Below are 19713 nucleotides of genomic sequence, written 5' to 3'. Positions count from 1 at the left end.
TAGGGGGATTGGCCATGCCAAATTGATCCTTAGTTCCAGGGGGATTAGCAGGGTAAATGTGTGGGTTTATGGGGGTAGGGCCTGGGTGGGATTGTGGTTGGTGTAGACTCAATGGGCTGAATGGCCTCCTTCTCCACTGTAGGGATTCTATAATAAATGAGATTAAAACTGAGGTAAATTTATTTTTTTTTAAAAAAGGTAATGATCCAGCCCCTGTTTAAAACAGGGTGGTTAAATTGAGTGTTCTGTCCATCGATGGAATGAATAATATAACTCCACTGAGTGTACACCATTCTCCCAGCCTTGTGGGAATCTTCCAGGCTCTGGAAGTGGGAGTGTGGGGCGCAGGGGGTTGGTGGAGGGGTGGTGGGGATGGTGGGGGGGGGGTGATGGAAGGGGATGGGACACTACAATAAAAACCTCAGGCTGGCTTCCCAATGTACTCCCCCCTCAGTCGGTGGGCACACCGTGCCAACGTCCTCTCCATTATATTGGGCTTGTTAACAGAAACGGGCGGTGGGTATTTGAGCAGGTATAAATCGGGGACGTGAGGGGCTGCTCCCAGGTTCTGGCTGCGTTCCTGATCTTTGGCCAACAGGTTTGACAGAAGAGCTCCTTGTGGGTCTGCTCCTAGGCCGCTGATTGGTCCAGGGAGCAGTCCATGGAGGGGGTTGCTAGACCTGACTGTCTACCCCTCTCCCACCTCCACCTTTGCACCCAGGTGGTCCTGGAGAGAACACACAGTGTCCACCAGTGGGGCTTGAGACCTCCTGTAACTGGGTGGGTGCCACAAGGACTGGGACACATCACCAGCTCCAGAAACAACAGCTGCATTTAAAGTTTTGTTTTGTGATAGTGCCCCTTTAAGGGGTTTTCAGTTCATTAATTAGTTTATTTGTTAATTACTTTAGTGGATTATCAAAGGAGCAAATAAATAGGAGATAGCTGGGACACTGGGTGGGATGGGAGAGAAGCTGAGGGATTGTTAAAGATAATAAACAGTGTCAGCCCAGGAAAGCTCTGAGCCCCTGTTCCTGCTTCACTGACTGGCTTTAATCCTGTTAACACACAGAGGCGATAGCAACCTACCTGGCGAAGGAGGCAATGCAGTCGGGGCAATTAAAGAGTCACTGACTCAACTCAAACAAGACACTTGTTGGACCTCAGCTGGAATAATGGGGGGAGTGTTCCCCCGCCCTCCACAGGGGTTGGAGTGGCCGAGGGGCGGAACATGCAAAGGTCCATTGACCTCGGGCGAGGTTTTCCGGTTTTGGGACATGCGTAGCTGGAAAATCCTGGCCCTGGGCTCCACACTATAGGAAGGATGTGAACATATCATGGAATCATACAATTTCTACAGTGCAGAAGGGGGCCATTCAGCCCATTGATTCCACACCAACCACAATCCCAGCCAGGCCCTATCCCCGTAGCCCCATGCATTTACCCTAGCTAGTGCCCCTACACCATGGAGCAATTTAGCATAGCCAATCCACATACCTCCACATCTTAAAAGTTTAAAGTTTATTTCTTTGTCACAAATAAGGCTTACATTAACACTACAATGTAGTTACTGTGAAATTCCCCTAATTGCCATAGTCTGGTGCCTGTTCGGGTCAATGCATCTAACCAAAACATCTGTGGGAGGAAACTGGAGCACCCGGAGGAAACCCATACAGATACAGGGAGAATGTGCAAACTCCACACAGACAGTGACCCATGCTGGGAATCAAACCCAGGTCCCTAGCGCTGTGAGGCAGCAGTGCTAACCATTGCATCACCCCACACATGTGCACACTCATGCTTGCACAGACACACATACACACACACACACACACATATATATAGGCACACACACACACACACACACACACACACACATCACACACACACACACACACACACACACATCTCACAGCCACACACACACACAAGATATGTTTGGATATTGGAGGGAGTTCAGAAGAGGTGCACAGGGATGGTTCTAGGGATAAGAAACTTCAATTCTGAGGTTAGGCCAGAGAGGTTGGGACTGTTCTCCTTGGGGAGAAGAAGGCAGAGAGGAGATTTGATAGAGATGTTCAAGATCATGAGGGGGCTGTGGACAGAGTAGATCCTCTTTGTAACAGGATGAAGAATGAGAGGGTGCAGGTTTAACGAGATTTGCAAAGAAAGAAAATGTGATGTGAGAGAAAGTTTCTTCACACAGGGAGTGGTTGGGTTCTGGAATTCAGTGCCTGGAAGTGTGGTGGAGGCAGGTTCAATCGAGGCATTCGAGAGGGCATTAGGCGGTTTCTTGTATAGAGACAATCTGCAAATCTTCAGCAGCAAATGGGGAGTTTGCTGTTCTCCCATGTCACAGTTTTGTCTCTGAGGGTGGAATTCCCCCAGAGGCAGATATCTCTGAGTGCCCTGGACTTTGTGAGGCCACAGAAACTGTCACTGATACCATCAGCAGCTTATTGTGTAAAACTGAACAAGGTGAATAAATAACTTGCATTTCTATAGCGCCTTTTGCAGCCTGCGGCCATCCCTTACAGCTGATGCTGTGCTGCTGGAATGGTCTCACTGTTGTCATGGAGAAGGCAAGACTCAATTCACACACAGACATAACGGTGGAGCCATAGATTTTTCTTAGAATCATAGAATCCCTACAATGCAGGAAGAGGCCATTTGGCCCGTTGAGGCTGGACTGACAATAATCCCACACAGGCCCTATCCCTGTAACCTCACATGTTTGCAGTTCAATCCCCTGACACTAAGGGTTAATTTAGCACGGCCAATCAACCTAACCGGCTCATCTTTGGAATGTGGGAACAAACTGGAGGAAACCCACGCAGACACGGGGAGAACATGCAAACTCCGGAATTGAACCCAGGTCCCTGGCACTGTGAGGCAGCAGTGCTAATCACTGTGCCACCTTTACTACAGCTTTGCACTGTCCAGTGCTCAGATTTGCTCCCATTTCCCTTGGATGGCCTGTTCCAGCATCACCTGTCCACACACACTCACACGCTAACACACAGACACGCACAAATGCACATACGCATACACTAACACGCACACGCTAACGCACACTAACGCATGCACACATGCACACACGCACACATACGCAGATATGCGCACAAGCACACACCAACACATACATCCACAAAAGCACACACCCACTACCCACACACGCACACACACACTAACACATGCACTTACACACACAAGCACACACACACTAATGGACGCACACACGCACACACACACACACACACACACACACACACACACACACACACACAGCCTTGTAGCTACAGACCTGGTACTGCAGGGGGAATGATGACTAGTAACAGACATAACGAGTATTGTCTTCCAGACCATGGATCCCTCCTTATCCAATGGGTCATGAGCTAGAAATGCCTGACTGCAGCCCAGTGGATGATGCACAGATTCTGCCTGTTTGAATGTGTTCTGTCCTATCCTCATTCAAGACTCGCTGTTTGATTGATAAGACGACAGGAAGTTCCCCCTGATGGTCGTGTGCTGACTGAGAATGAAATGTGTAGAGTGTAGAGGAGGTTTACTAGGCTGATACCGGAGTTGAGGGGATTGAGCTATGAGGAGAGGCTGAATAAACTAGGCTTGTACTAGTTAGAGTTTAGAAGAATGAGGGGCGATCTCATTGAGACGTATAAGATGATGAATGGGATGGATAGGATAGAGGTGGAGAGACTCTTCCCGCTCAAAAAAGACAGTAGGACTAGGGGGGCACAGCCTCAAGATAAAGGGGGGGCGGTTTAGAACGGAGTTGAGGAGGAACTTCTTCACTCAAAGGGTGGTGAATCTCTGGAATTCTCTGCCCGTTGAAGTGGTGGAGGCTGCCTCGCTAAATATTTTTATGAAGCAGGTTGATGGGTTCTTGATAAGAGAGGGGATTAAGGGTTATGGGGAGAGGGCGGGAAAGTGGAACTGAGCCACGACAGATCAGCCATGATCTTATTGAATGGCGGGGCAGGCTCGAAGGGCTAGATGGCCTACTCCTGCTCCTATTTCTTATGTTCTTATGTTCTTATGTGTTTTAAGAAAGTTCTTCATTAAATTTGTGTTTGTGACTTCAGTCTGTCGCACTCTCCCCTGGAGGTGGGGAGTTTCTCTCACGCACACGGGCTCAGTTAATTCATTTCTACCCCTTAATCGTACTGGACAGTGGGGGTGGGGGGGCGCAGGGGGCAGTTCATACCATGTAGGATCCTGGGGTGGGGGGGTGGTGGGGGGGGTGGATAGTTCATACCACGTAGGATCACAGGGGTGCCGATTACCCCATGTCAACATATGGTGGGTGCGATCTTACCCATCGCCCATGCCAAGCTCCCGCTGCAGCGAGGTCGGAACAATTGGCAGCCACCCAAACCTCCGTCCACCGCTCCGGGATGGGAAAATCCTGCCGGCTTAAACAGCTGTAACATTGTGGCCAGGGTGTTCGCTCAGATGTCACAACAACATTACAACTTGGACCAAGAACAGAGGACACTGAGAAAACTCAGCTGGCCTTGCCAGCACCTATCAGGAGAGAAACACAGCCAATGTTTCAAATCACAGACTTGAACTGAAAGGAGGAAGAATGTAACCACAACAAAAAAAACTGCTACTCTCTTTCTCTCCCGATGTGCACTTGTTGAGTTTTCCCCTCTGTTTTAGTTTCAGATTGCAGTATCCACGGTATTTAGCTTTAATTTCACAAGTTGGACCCCGGTTTAGCTATGTAGAATCAGGAGCACTGAAACAGGTCATGTAGCCAATATTTACAATCTCCAAATACCTCTTTCTACTCTAATTACCACTCTAAGGTAAGGACCCGAACTGTTCACGTTATGTATTAATAATCTGGAAGAGGGAACTGAATGTATTTGCAGATGTATTTGCAAAGTTGGGTGGGAGGGTGAGCTGTGAGGAGGACGCAGAGATGGTTCAGTGTGATTTGTGCTGAGTGTGTGGGTACATGCATGGCAGATGCAGCATAATGTTGATAAATGTGAGGTTGTACATTTTGGTAGCAATAATAGGAAGACAGATTCTTACTGGAATGGGTGTAGATTGGGAGAGGTGGATTCTCAGTTGGAGTCCTCATGCATCAATCACTGAAAGTAAGTGCGCAGGTACAGCAGGCAGTAAAGAGGGCAAATAGTGAGAGTATTTGAGTATAGGGATAGGGATGTTTTGCTGCAATTGTGTAGGGCGTTAGTGAGGCCACATCTGGAATATTGTGGGCAGTTTTGGTGTCCTTATCTGAGGAAGGATGTCCTTGCTATAGAGGGAGTACAGTGAAGGTTTACCAGGCTAATTCCTGGCTTAGCAGGACTATCATATGAGGAGTGATTAAGTCGGTTAGGATTATATTCACTGGAGTTTAGAAGAGTGAGAGGGAATCTCATAGAAACTCATAAAATTCTAACAGGGTTAGACAGGGTAGATTCAGAAAGAATGTTCCCGATGGTGGGGGAGTCCAGAACTAGGGGTCACAGTTTGAGGATAAGGGATAAACCTTTTAGAACTGAGGCGAGGAGAAATTTTTTCACCCAGAGAGTGATGGATGTGCGGAATTCATTACCACAGAAAGTAGGCAAATCCAAAGTGTTGTCTGATTTCAAGAAGAAATTAGCTACAGCTCTTGGGGCTAAAGTGATCGAGGGACATTGGGGGAGGGGGGATCAGGATATTGAATCTGATTATCAACCATGCTCAAAATGAATGGTGGAACAGGCTCGAAGGGCCAAATGGCCTACTCCTGCTTCTAGTTTCTATGGTAAAGGAACAATACTTAACATTGGGAAAACATATTTTCCTCGTGGCGAGTTGTTATGATCAGGAATGTGCTGCCTGGAATTGTCCTGGAAACAGATTCATCAGGAAGGAAGTTGGTGAAATGTGTGAAGCGGGAAGCAGGTCCGGAGGCGCAGTGGGCAGTGTCCTTGCTGCGGAGCCGGAAGATCCGGCTTTCTGTCCCACTCCAGGGTGGGAATTTTCCAAATCCCTACCACCACCACCCCCTCCAGTGCCGCCGCGGATTTCCTCGGCAGTAATGGCCGGTGAGGCATGGAAATCACGTCAGCGGGACAGAGGATCCCGCAAGCGTAAAGGGCTGGAACATTCCGGTCCAGGGCTCGATGGCCACAGAAGGTGTCTTTATAACACAGCCAGACTGGATTGTTTGCCAACATGCCAGCTGGTTGGCAGTGAGAGCAGGAGTGATGCCTGCTCATGAGGCAGAGCAGTGCCCCTCAAACTGTGGCCTTCAGGAGCAGAATTAGGCCATTCGGCCCATTGGGTCTGCTGCACCATTCCATCGTGGCTGATATTTTTCTCATCCCCATTAGAGGGAATAATGGTAGGAAGGATTATTACTTACGTGGCGAAAAACTGCAGCAGGCGACGGTGCAGAGGGACCTCGGGGTCCTTGTGCATGAGTCGCAAAAACCCAGCTTGCAGGTGCAGCAGGTGGTCAGGAAGGCGAATGGGATGCTGGCCTTCATAGCGAGGGGGATTGAATATAAAAGTAGGGAGGTCTTGCTGCGGCTGTATAGGGCATTGGTGAGGCCGCAGCTGGAGTACTGTGTGCAGTTTTGGGCGCCGTACTTACGCAAGGATATTTTGGCCTTGGAGGGAGTGCAGAGGAGGTTTACTAGGCTGATACCGGAGTTGAGGGGGTTGAGCTATGAGGAGATGCTGAATAAATTAGGCTTGTACTCGTTAGAGTTTAGAAGAATGAGGGGAGATCTCATTGAGACGTATAAGATGATGAATGGGATGGATAGGATAGAGGTGGAGAGACTCTTCCCGCTCAGAAAGGACAGTAGGACTAGGGGGCACAGCCTCAAGATAAAGGGGGGGCGGTTTAGAACGGAGTTGAGGAGGAACTTCTTCACTCAAAGGGTGGTGAATCTCTGGAATTCGCTGCCCGTTGAAGTGGTGGAGGCTGCCTCGCTAAATATTTTTAAGACGCAGGTTGATGGGCTTTTGATAAGAGAGGGGATTAAGGGTTATGGGGAGAGGGCGGGAATGTGGAACTGAGCCACAACAGATCAGCCATGATCTTATTGAATGGCGGGGCAGGCTCGAAGGGCCAGATGGCCTACTCCTGCTCCTATTTCTTATGTTCTTATGTTCTTCTGTAGAACATAGAACAAAGAGAAACTACAGCACAAACAGGCCCTTCGGCCCACAAGTTGCGCTGATCATATCCCTACCTACTAGGCCTATCTATAACCCTCAATCCCATTAAATCCCATGTACTCATCCAGAGGTGTCTTAAAAGACCCCAACGAGTTCGCCTCTACCACCACCGACGGCAGCCGATTCCACTCACCCACCACCCTCTGACCCATTCCACTCACCCATTCCTGTCTTTTCCCCATCACCCCGATCCCCTTATTAATCAATAACCTATTTATCTCTGTCTTAAAGACACTCAATGACCTGGCCTCCACAGCCTTCTACGGCAAAGAGTTCCACAGATTCCCCACTCTCTGGCTGAAGAAATTCCTGCTCATCCCTGTTTTAAAGGATTGTCCCTTTAGCCTGAGGTTGTGTTGAAGAGATGTAGGGAAAGAACAGGAACTAAGTGGATTGCTCTTTGAAAGAGCCAGCACAGATCCAATGGATGAGTGGCCTCTTTCTAAGCTGTTCTATAATTGTCAACCCCCCCCATCTCCCCTTCTCCCTCATCTGTGGATCATCCCTCCCCTTAAACATTCCAGCATTGCTGAAAGTTTACCTGTTGAATTAACTGTGTGTTGTGATACAGCCGGTGTCACCGCAGCTGGTTGCTTTGGCTTCCTGTATGGATAGAGTTTGCCTGTGTTTGGCTGATTGACTTGCGACCCCCTTTGTTTCAGGAGGTGGTGTTAACAGCTCTGGTACTCGTGGCCACTCCGTGTGAACGCTGAACATTGCTGGAGGTCCCGCTCGCACCCATGGTTTTTGGCAGCACAATAGAGGCATGTCACAGGCGCGATTCCTTATTCTCCTTGTCGCTTTGTCTATGAATTTTCAGGTAAGAACCTCCACCCGAAGCTGCCCAGGTTGGGTACGCAGCTTGCATTTATTTTCTTTATTTACTTGGTTGGGCCGGCATTTATTGCTCTACCCATTTGTCTGTGAATCGAATGACTTTGTTGGGCCATTTCAGAGAATCACGCAGAGCAGTCGAGGCCCTCCCGCCCAGCGAATCCACACCAAACAGACCTGAACTCCCACCTAATCCCATTCACCAGCACTTAGCCCATTGCCTTGAATGTTATGACATGCTGCGGGTGGCACGGTGGCACAGAGGTTAGCACTGCTGCCTCACAGTGCCAGGGTCCCAGGTTCAATTCTGGCCTTGGGTCACTGTCTGTCTGGAGTCTGCACATTCTCCCCGTGTCTGCGTGGGTTTCCTCTGGATGCTCCGGTTTCCTCTGAAGATGTGCAGGTTAGGTCGATTGGCTGCACTAAATTGACCCTACTGTCAGGGGGATTAGCAGGATAATTGCATGGGGTTAAAGGAATAGGGCCTGGGTGGGATTGTGGTCGGTACAGACTTGATGGGCCAAATGGCCTCCTTCTGCCCTGTAGGGATTCTATGATTCTAAGTGCTCATCCAGGGAATTCAAGATTGCTGTAAATCTGGAGTCACCTGCAGGTCAAAGATGGACTGATTCCTTTGGCAGTGGGAGGAATGGTTTCACCATTGGAATTTTAATTCCAGATTTTTGTTGAATTTAAATTCCACCAACTGCCATGGTGGGATTCGAACCTGGGCCCCCAGAGCATTCCTCTGGGTCCTCAGATCACTAGCCCAATGACAATCCCATTATGCCACTCCATCATGCTGGCACAGTGGTTAACACTGCTGTCTTACAGCACCAGGGACCCAGGTTCAATTCCCAGCTTGAGGTCACTGCCTGTGCGGAATCTGCACATTCTCCCCGTGTCTGTGTGGGTTTCCTCTGGGTGCTCCAGTTTCCTCTCTCAGTCTGAAAAATGTGCAGGTTAGATGGATTGGCCATTCTAAATCCTCCTTCAATGTTCCTGAACAGGCGCCGGATTGTGGCGACTAAGGGAATTTTACAGTAACTTAATTGCAGTGTTAATGTAAGCCTCCTTGTGACACTAATAAATAAACTTTAATTTATCTAATTGATGATACTGGAAAGCAGTCCCTTGTGTCTTGTAGACTTGTGGTTTTGGACTGTGTTGAGTGAGCTGTGCCTGACGATTTCCCGCAGACAATGTGAGTGGAGATAGCATTAAGCTTAATACTATCTCCACTCACGCTACCTGCACCTTTAAGAATTGATCAGCTGTAAAGACTTGCATTCTAATCAGTATTCTGTAAACTGAGTGTGTGCCTTTATATGCTCTGTTGGTGACCAGAACTCTCCACTCACCTGGCGAAGGGGCAAACCCTGAAAGCTAGTGGGTTTACTATCAAATAAACTTGTTGGACTTTAACCTGGTGTTGTGAGACTTCTTACTGTGTTTACCCCAGTCCAATGCCGGCATCTCCACATCCTGATTTCCCCCAATACCAGCTAACCTGTACATGCCAATGCAAAGTGCCATCAGGGCCCCCTCTCAATGGGTCTGTTCACTTTTGGGCAAGGCTGGCATTTATCTGAAACATTGTGGAGAGTTGAGGGAGAAAAATAAAACTGACCTGGAAAACCCTAACTGACCGTAGAGCAAAGAAACTCTTTCTATGAGTCTGCACTCACATCCGGAGGCAAGCTCACACTAACTAGTGCTCCAGTCCCTGAAACTTGGAAGGTGAATAGGTGAAGATTTTCAGGATTTGTTGGGGAACAGATTGAGAGACACTGCGGCAGGGGATCTTCCAGGAACGGAAAACCAAAATTAAAGGATTGGAAGTCCACACAACAGGATAGACAGGGCTTCAGTTTAATGCGTCGACAGCACCTCTGACAGTGCTGCACTCCCTCTATACTGCGCTGGAGTGTCTGCCTGGATTATATGTTACAAAGCAAGGTGCTGCAATAATGCTGGAACTTACTCTGCAATTCTGTCAGCATTTCTGCAGAGGGTAACGAGAGTTAGTATTTCAGGTTGGTGCTTATTAACCGCGCGAATGTTTTAACTCAAAGGACACAATGACCCACTGAGACTGACATCTCTATAATGAGACAGTTCTCTGTGACCCGGAGATGGTATCAGTGTTCATAGGAGCAGGAGTCGGCCACTTGGCCCTTCAAGCCTGCCCCACTATTCGTTTCGATCGTGACTGATCATCAAATTCAATATCCTGATCCTCACCCCTCCCCGCCCCCTCCACAAGTGCGCACAGCCATGTTATTTAAAAGGTTCAGACTGCGAACAATATATCATGGAATAGTTGTGAAATATTAATCCCCTGCTGGCTCAGAGGGATTAATATCAGTTGACTGTGTGTACTCTGCTTTTCCTCACCAGAACGTCAGCTTTGTCCTGGCAGCAGCCTGGCTGTGTTTCCCCCAGTCTGTCCCAGGTGGTGCCTGTCTCCCGCTGCTGGTGCGCTGAGCGGGGATAGAGAAACGGGCAGCTTTTAGTTACAGGAGACTCGATAGGTTCAAATGAGAGAGGGAGAGAGAGAGAGAATGCAGAGTGGGAAAGGGGGGAGTTGGAATCCAACATTATCTGAATGAGTTGATGTGGTAGAGACTCTGCAACCCGTGTGTACGTCACACCCTGGCCAATGTAGCAGCCTCTGAATAAAGCTGGACATTTCTCCGGTGTTGTACAATGTAGTGAATCTGTAAACCGGACAGGAAATCCAATCTGTAACTTCACTGTAACATAAAACAGGTCTGAGTATAAAACTGACAGTGCACATATTTGTCCTTCATGAGACGTGGGTGTCGCTGGCTGGCCCAGCATTTATTACCCATCTCTAATTGCCCCTTGAGAAGGTGGTGGTGAGCTGCCTTCTTGAATTGCTGCAGGCCCAGTAGGTACATCCACAGTGCTGTTACGGAGGGAGTTCCAGGATTTTGGATGCAGTGACAGTGAAAGAACATCAAAAGTCCCTTCAACATCCTAACAATTGACTAAGTTTAAATTCATACCTGCCCTCTCCCCAACTTGAGAGGGCGGCATGGTGGTACAGTGGGACCCGGGCTCGATTCCGGCCTCAGTAGACTCGGTGTGGAGCTTGCACATTCTCCCCGTGTCTGCAAGGGTTTCCTCTAGATGCTCCGGTTTCCTCCCACAGTCCAAAGATGTGCAGGTTAGGTGGTTTGGACATGGTAAACTGCCCTTTATTGTCCAAAGATATGTGGCATACGTCAGTTGGCCAGGCTAATGTTCCCTTAGTGTCCAAGGATGTGCAGGTTAGGTGGATTGGCCATGCTAAATGCCCAGGGTTAAGGGGATAGAGCGAGAGATTGGGCTTGGCTAGGGTGCTCTTTCAGAGGGTCAATGCAGACTAGATGGGCTGAATGGCCTCTTCTGCCCTATTGTGATTCTATCCTATTCTAGAGTATTGGAAAAGAATGAGACTGGTCTTTATGAAGTCCATGTTTGCATTGGGTTCAGTCTATCAGTGATGCCTCATGTTACTGTCTATCCCACACCATGCGATTCCTCCTTTCTAGACGAAGGCACCATCTTGGAAATGGTTGTAATCTGCTCTGATTTCTTTCTTTCAGATGGTGTCAGTCGAAGTTCTAGAGAACACGGTGGAAAAGTGGCAAAGATATTCTGATGAGTGTTTGAGAAACATGTCTCGGGCCTCGCAGCCGAAAGGTAGGACACCCCCTCCCCTGCCACCCTGTACAAAACGCCGTTGGCATGGTGATGCCCTCTGGGGGTGACGGAGCCCAGTTTGGTGTCTCTGCACGCCCAACCACTCCCCTCCCAATGTCCTGTCACTGATCCCACTGATATTGCTGGAGTCATCACTACTTTTTCTCATTTATTTGTGGGACATGGGCATCGCTGGCTGCCCAGCATTTATTGCCCATCCCTAATCGCCCCAGGAGTGAGTGGCTTGCTTAGCCATCTCAGAGGGCAGTTGAGGGTCAACCACATTGCTGTGGCTCTGGAGTCACATGTAGGCCAGACCAGGTAAGGATGGCAGATTTCCTTCCCTAAAGGACGTTAGTGAACCAGATGGGTTTTTCAGACAATTAACAATGGTTCCATGGTCATCAGTAGATTCTTAATTCCAGATTTTCTTTCTATTGAATTCAAATTCCACTATCTGCTGTGGCAGGATTCGAACCCTGGGTCCCCAGAACATTCAGTGATTGTCCGGATTAATAGTCTAGTGATAATCCCAGTGGGCCATCACCTCCCCTATTTAAACATTTGAGTTGTGTTACTGATCCCAGTTTTCCTGGCGTTCATTATATGTCAGTGTGCAGGGTGTGAGGACAGAGGAAGGGGGAGTTTCCTTGCTGTTACAGAATTCCAAGGGCCCTAGTGTAAAAAGGCAGGCTGTCTTGCTATCCCGGATAGTTTTGCAATCTCCGTTTCCTTGAGAGAACCGCCCGTGGTAGCTAAAGTGCCCGTATCCCCTATACCAATTACACCCCCCTTTCAGTGAGTACCTCACACAGCAGTGCCTGGTCTCTCCTGATATTGGCCTTACTTGCATCTATCATTGCCAGGAGTGATAAGGTACAGTGCATTTTTTTAAAATTCTTTCACGTGACCTGGGCATTGCTGGACCAGCATTTATTGCCCATCCCTAATTGCCCTCGAGAAGGTGGTGAGTGAGCCACCTTCTTAAACCGCTGCTGTCCAGGTAGTGTAGGTACACCCACAGTGCTGTCAGGGAGGTAGTTCCAGGATTGCGACCCAGTGACACTGAAGGAATGGCGATATATGCCCAAAGATGTGCGGGTTAGGTGGATTGGATGTGCTAAAATTGCCCATTAGTGCCCTGGGATGCTTAGGTTAGAGGGATTAGTGGGTAAAGTATGTAGGGATATAGGAGTGGGGCCTGGGTGGGACTGTGGTCGGTGCAGACTCGATGGGCCAAAGGGCCTCCTTCTGCACTGTAGGGATTCTAATAATAGGATAATGAGTGACTTAGAGGGGAACCTCCAGGAGGTGGTGTTCCCAGGGATCTGCAGCCCTTGTCCTTCTAGACGGTAGACGTCATGGGTTTGGAAAGCGCTGTCGAACGGATCTTAGTACGTTGCTGCTGTTAGCATGTTACTGCTCCAGTAATCCAGGGAACTGGCAATCCGGATCATGCCATCAGTATATTGTCCCCTTGAATTCCGATGGATGGAGAATGGAATGATATCAAGACGTGCTGTCTGGATTTTAAAGAGCAGGAATGAATGGGAATGGCTGAGGGTGAGATTCGGACTGGGAGACTCTCAGGATCAGATGATTAATATATTGCAAGTCCATCGCCACCTCATCAAAGAGATTTATATAGACATTTTCACAATATCGGTATTTCTGAAAATGCTTTATGGCCATTGAAGTATTTTTTGATGTCACTGACATGACGTAGGGAAGGTGACAGCTATTTTGTACACAGCAAGCTCCCACAAAACAGTAAGATGATAATAGCCGGATACTAGTTAATATCCTATCAGTGATGTTAACTTCTTTGATTAATGTCATGGGATCTTTAACGTGAGTCTGAGAGAATAGACCAGGCCACAGGTTAAAATGCCATTGCGAAGGCTGTACTTCTAACAGTGTAGCACTCCCTCAATATCAGCTATGACCGAATGGCACAGCAGACTCAATGGGCCGAATGGCCTACTTCTGCCCCTATATCTTATGGTCTAATACTGCACTGAAATGTCAGCTTGGATTTTGTGCTTAATTTTTTAGAGTTAGGCTTGAACCCACAACCTTTGGATGCATGAGCGTGTGTGATATTAACTGACCCGGGGCTGATATCAGTTTCACTGAACACGTCTCTTACCTTTTTCCCGCAGGTGTGGTGTGTAATCGGACCTTTGATAAGTACGCCTGTTGGCCTGATGGTCTCCCAAATACTATTGTGAATGTTTCCTGTCCCTGGTACTTGCCATGGTACAACACAGGTAAAGCCCTCCACTGGGACCTTGCGTAGTTGGCCCTTGAACGAATGTCAAATAAACTTGGAGCAGCGACACCTAATGATTAAAATGAATCAAAAGGGCCAATTGGGCCCAAGTGATTAGCACTGCTGCCTCACAGCACCAGGGACCCGGGTTCGATTCCCGGCTTGGGTCACTGTCTGTGTGGTGTTTGCATGTTCTCCCCATGTCTGCGTGGGTTTCCTCTGAGTGCTCCAGTTTCCCCCCACACTCCAAAAATGGATTGGCCATGCTAAATTCCGTCTTAGCATCAGGGGGACTGGCTAGGATAAATGCATGGTGTTGTGGAGATAGGGGCTGGTTGGGATTGTGGTTGGTGCAGACTCAATGGGCTGAATGGCCTCCTTCAGCACTGTAGGATTGTATGAATTGAACCCTTTCAACCTTCTTTCTCCATCCGCATTCTAAGAAATGGTAATTTTTGGAATATTCTAGAAATTTTATGGAGCTAGTCGGAGCTGAATGAGACAGAAAAGTCATTTTTTTCCCTAGGAAAACACATAAATATCCATTAGAAATCTCAGGCTTTTGCTGAAATTCCAAAATTGCTACGATGGTATATTTCTTTTTTCATTCATGGGCCATGGGTATCACTGGCTGAGCTGGCATTTATTGCCCATCCCTGAGGGTATTTTAAGAGTCAACTACATTGCTGTGGCTCGGGAGTCACATGTAGGCCAGACCAGGTCAGGATGGCAGATTTCCTTCCCTAACGGGCATTAGTGACCCAGATGGGGTTTTTACAACAATCGACAATGGTTTTACAGTCATCAGTAGATTCTTAATTCCAGATATTTTGTAATGAATTCAAATTTCACCATCTGCCGTGGTAAGATTCGAACCCGGGTCCCCAGAGCAGTACCCTGGGTCTCTGGATTACTAGTCCAGTGACAATATCACTGTGTCACTGCCCCCTCCTCGCCTTGCCTTGCCCCCGCTCCTTGCAACTGCGTGGTAAACGTTAGCCAATGGTCCCAGCCTCAGGTCGACCAAAAGGCGACCTTGAACTAAAACGGTGGTGCGGCGAGCCTGGGGAGCAGTCCCTGTCTGCAGATCTCGTCTGCGGCCCCTGTCTGCAGAGCCTGTCTGCTGCCCCCATCTGCAGCCCCCGTCTGCGGCCCCCGTCTGCGGTCCCTGTCTGCGGTTCCCGTCTGCGGCCCACCTCTGCAGAGCCTCTCTGCTGTCCCTGTCTGCTGCCCCTGTCTGCTGCACCTGCCTGTGCACCCGTCTGCAGCCCCCGTCTGCTCTCCTGGCTGCTGTCTCTGTCTGCTGCCCCTGTCTGCGGTCCCCGTCTGCTGTTCCTGTTCTCCGGCAAGTGGGGGAGACTCGGGAGTACTTGGGAGGTTTCGGGGATTGTGGGGGGGGAGCTGAGGGGAGAGTTTCCTAATCCTTGGGCTCTGAGGCATCTGTCTGTTTGTCCTCTGAGATCTGCAAACCCTTCCCCCTTGTCACGGGTCACTGCTTCTCCTGTTGGTGGATCTAGTGCATCGCCTGTTGCTTCTTAATAAGCTGCTATTTTGTATAACTCCTGAACCTTAGAACGTACAACACAGTCCGGGGTGTTTGTAAGTGACACGCGAGCTTGTTATTTAATCAGTCCTTCCAGTATTTCCAGCCCTCCAGCCCACACCCATCAACACAATGAAATGAAGATGACTCGTACCTCTCTCTGTTACAGTGCAGGGTGGCTCTGTCTTCAGGAAGTGTGGGCCTGATGGCCAATGGGTGATGGATTCCATCAAGCAGCCCTGGAGGGACAGCAGTCAGTGCAAAGATGATCCCAAGGATGACCGAGCTCAGGTGGGAACAACGGAAATCCCCGGGGACCTGCTGGAATAATTGGGGAATTGCGGGAATCACAGCGTGATCTCAAGTGTGTGTACAGGGGCAGGAATTCACCTTGGGGAGGCATTGAGCAGCCATTGGTAGTCCTGCTCCAATCTTCCTGTGTTGACTTTAATGGGGATTTTCACAGTAGCTTCATTGCGGTGTTAATGTAAGCCTACTTGTGGAGAATGGAAGCCTACTAAGGGCAGAACTTCCCGTTCCGCCTGCCATGGGAATCGTAACGGGCGAGGGGCAGGCCATGGAAAGATCCGTTGACCTCGGGTGGGATTTTCCAGCCTCGGAGTGAACCCAGCTAGAAAATCCCATCTTTATAAATAAAGTTTAAATTCAATGGGACTGAAAATAGGGTCAGGATTATAGCAGGTGTTCAGTGCACTACTGCCTGTCTGTGCTCGTGTTTCTATTTCAAAGGAACAGTTCAATCTCTGGCCCAGAGGAAGGGGCAAAGCAGAACGGATTGGGCTTTCAAAGAGCTAGCAGCGACAGAATGGGTTGAATGGCCTCCCACACTGTACAAATCTGTGTTGTACTCTTTATGTTCCAGTCCCATTCCTCCATTAAAGATTTGTTTTTTTTTCCCCGAAATGTATTTCTTGCTTTCGCTACCTGAGGTTCCTCAGATACCCTCCGTGGATCCTGATATTGGCATCAATCTGTAATCGATTTCACTGTAATTAACCAAGGGGGCCAGCTCCCCCACTCACCCCTCTGTAACTGTGTCGGGGCTCTCCCCCCACCCCGCACCATCCTACCTTTAATAATCGATATCTTTGTCATCTTTCAGCAGGAACAGGGGAAGATTTTGGATGGCTTCAAGATTATGTATACGGTGGGATATTCATTGTCCCTTGGAACCCTGGTGTTGGCCCTGGGGATTCTGGTGGGATTTGGGTAAGACCTGGCTCATTCTCTCATTAAAATCCTGATAATTATTGTTCGGATATCGACCCCTTAACCCACATGGTCAGAGTTATGCGTTGGACTCAAATATCACACCGCTACTACTCTGACCTTTCACCTCAAGTGCTGACCTTTCACCTCTAGTTCTCCCCTGATGCTGACCTTTCATCTCTAATACATTGACCTTTCACCTCTAATGCAATCTCAGAAAGCAAAACCTGTAAACCTTGGGAAATGATTGGTACTGGTCTGAACCGGAGTTCAATTTTTAATGTATACAAGGCCAATTCAGATCAGTACCAGTCATTTCCCAAGTTTCATTGTTTTTGCTTTCTGGGCTAACCTGTCACCTCTAATGCTGACCTTTCCCCTCTATGCACTGACCTTTCCACTCTCTTATACAGATCTCTACCCAGGCCAAAGGACTCTGGTCAAAGTTTCTCTCGGCTTAACCTAAGAATCTGTATGATTATTTTCGGCCTAGCTGATGTGTGTGATCTCACTGCGATTTAACACTGAATGGTCAGCTGGCTCTGAGAGAGGTGCGGTTAGTAAGAGAATATCACATTGAAGATATTCTGGTGTTGGGACTTAGAGTATTGGCGCTAACTCAATCTTGGCATCAATATTGTCTTCAGTAGAACCAATGGGGGTGATTTTGAGCCTGCACTCTCCATCTGCAGGAATGGCGGCATGCGTTCAAAACCCAGAAAGCACAATTTGTGCCGATGAGTTTCCAAACTCCGATCTTACTGGCCCCTCGCCGGTGGAGTGGCCTGAGGCACGCTGCAGGACTACAGCAAGCTCATTTCAATACATTAGGATGTCATTCGCAAACACTTTTCCAGCACATCCCCCCGCTTACCAAATATTCAGATGTGAATGTGGCATGGGGTCCCAAAGGTCGGTATAGCCTCTGGGGGAGAGGGTGAGTGACTTGGTCAGGAAGCTCCTGGCAATGCTCCCTGGCACAGGTTGGCACCATGCCTGTGCCAATCTAGCTCGCCAAACCTGTGCCAAGGGGTGGGCCCAGTGAGAGCCTCGTGGGAGAGGGGGAGAGGGGTTCAATTCAATGGCCGTTGGGATGGGAGTGCGGAGCGGGGGAGGGGGGGGGCGTGGCAGTGTGTGCCAGCTCATTCTGTGGGGGTTGAGGGGAGGGTGGGGGTGGAGAATGTGGGAAGGTGTTGATACTTTGGTGGGGAGGGGGGTTGGGGGTGGAAAGAGGGAGGTCAATGACTGGGGGAGGTTGGAGATGGGGCCCATGATCGGCAGGGGGGCGGGGGGGGGGCAGAAGGGACCATTGATCAGGAGGCGGCGGGGGAAGAAAGGGTAATCATCGCGGGCTGGGTGGTGGAGAAGTGCCAACTCCAACCGGGGTGGAGAGGGTGCCACTCTGACCTCTGTAGTGGGCGAGGAGAGGAGAGGTTGACTCTGGTTCTGATCAGGGTGTCCTTATAGAATGGCACCCCAATCTCAGTGCCATCGAGTCTGGCTGGCGTGTTTAGGCTCCGTGCCCTGTATAACAATGTGAACCCTGCCCCTTGATTTTTTTGCAGAACTCGGTAAGATCTGGAGAGTAAACTGATCCCTTTCTCTGGAGAGAAACATGCCGGTTTCCTCACCGGAAACAATCCGCTGCCATCCTTTGGTAAAACTTCACCCACAGTCTTCCCAAAAGTGTTCAGTTCCCCATCACCAACACACTTCTCCGTTATCCACTACCAAGGCCAGAGAATCATCCCTTCTGTCTGACCTGAAACAGATCTTTCTGATGGTTGAATAATTCCTAACCAGCGTCATTGTTAACCTTCCATTTCTGTCCCTCAGGAAGCTTCACTGTATGAGGAACTATATCCACATGAACCTCTTTGCCTCATTCATCCTCCGAGCTGTCTCCATTCTCATCAAAGATGCTCTTTTTAAAACACAATACAAACAAATCACAGAGGATGTGGACATTAAAGTCTGGTTTAATAATGAGGTAAGTCACGGAATTACAGAATTCTTAGGGTGCTGAAGAAGGCCATTTGGCCCATCATGTCTGCTCTGGCTCACCAAACGAGTATCATAGCTTAATGCCATTGCCCTGCCTTTACCCCTGCACATTGTATCTATTCAAGCAATTATCTAATGCCCTCTCGAACGCCTTGATTGAACCTGCCTCCACCACACTTCCAGACAGTGTTTTCCAGACCCCAATCATTTGCTGTGCGACAAAATAATTCTCACATCGCGTTTGCTGCTTTAGGGAATCACTTTAAATCTGAAACAAAAACAGAAAATGCTGGAAAAGCTCAGCAGCTCTGACATCATCTGGGGAGCGAGAATAGAGCCAATGTTTCGAGTCTAGATGACCCTCTGTGCTCTCTCGTTCTCCACAGTTTCTCCCTGTCCATGAATTTGGACACCTCTATCAAATCTCCTCTTAGCCTTCTTCTGTCCAAGGAGAACAGCCCCAACCCCTTCAATCACTCCAATCAGTCCATACACTTCCTATAGTGTAGAGCCCAAAACTGCTCCTTGGGAAGAGGAACCAGCATCCCTGTTGTTCCAGTGATGGCTACGAGGTGCACTGGCATGGATTTTTAATTAATTTTTTTATTGGCATCATTGGCTGGGCCAGCATTTATTGCCCATCCCTAGTTGCCCAAGGGCATTGGACAGTCAACCACATTGCCGTGGCTCTGGAGTCACGTGTAGGCCAGACTGGCTAAGGATGGCAGATTTCCTTCTCTCAAGGACATTGATGAACCAGATGGGTTTTTTCCAACAATCGACAATGGTTTTCGTGGTCATCAGTAGATTCTCAATTCCAGGTATTTTTTACTGAATTCAAATTCCACCAACTGTCATGCCGGGATTCGAACCCTCAAAACATTATTTGAGTTACTGGATTAAT

The 19713-nt window shown here is 48.7% G+C and overlaps 1 protein-coding gene across 4 annotated transcripts in view; it reads left to right on the top strand.

The window, feature by feature from the left end:
- The window catches only part of LOC145356621 (glucagon receptor-like), a 111120-nt gene that overhangs the window by 72495 nt on the left and 18912 nt on the right, over positions 1-19713 (top strand). For 2 of the 4 annotated variants that reach the window (XM_080209438.1, XM_080209437.1), the window contains 6 exons: positions 7878-8035; positions 11664-11760; positions 13923-14030; positions 15745-15866; positions 16699-16805; positions 18642-18795. In XM_080209438.1, coding sequence (XP_080065564.1) covers positions 7982-8035; positions 11664-11760; positions 13923-14030; positions 15745-15866; positions 16699-16805; positions 18642-18795 — 642 coding nt within the window. In that variant the 5' untranslated portion in view covers positions 7878-7981. The remainder of the gene's footprint in view (positions 1-7877; positions 8036-11663; positions 11761-13922; positions 14031-15744; positions 15867-16698; positions 16806-18641; positions 18796-19713) is intronic. The other 2 variants (XM_080209439.1, XM_080209440.1) reach the window with 2 other exon arrangements.

This window comes from Carcharhinus amblyrhynchos, chromosome 21, assembly GCF_965287045.1.
Source record: "Carcharhinus amblyrhynchos chromosome 21, sCarAmb.v2.hapA, whole genome shotgun sequence".
NCBI classification, from domain to species: Eukaryota; Metazoa; Chordata; class Chondrichthyes; order Carcharhiniformes; family Carcharhinidae; genus Carcharhinus; species Carcharhinus amblyrhynchos.
The sequence above is the reverse complement of the archived record's forward strand: the minus strand, read 5'-3'. Positions and strand labels throughout refer to the sequence as shown.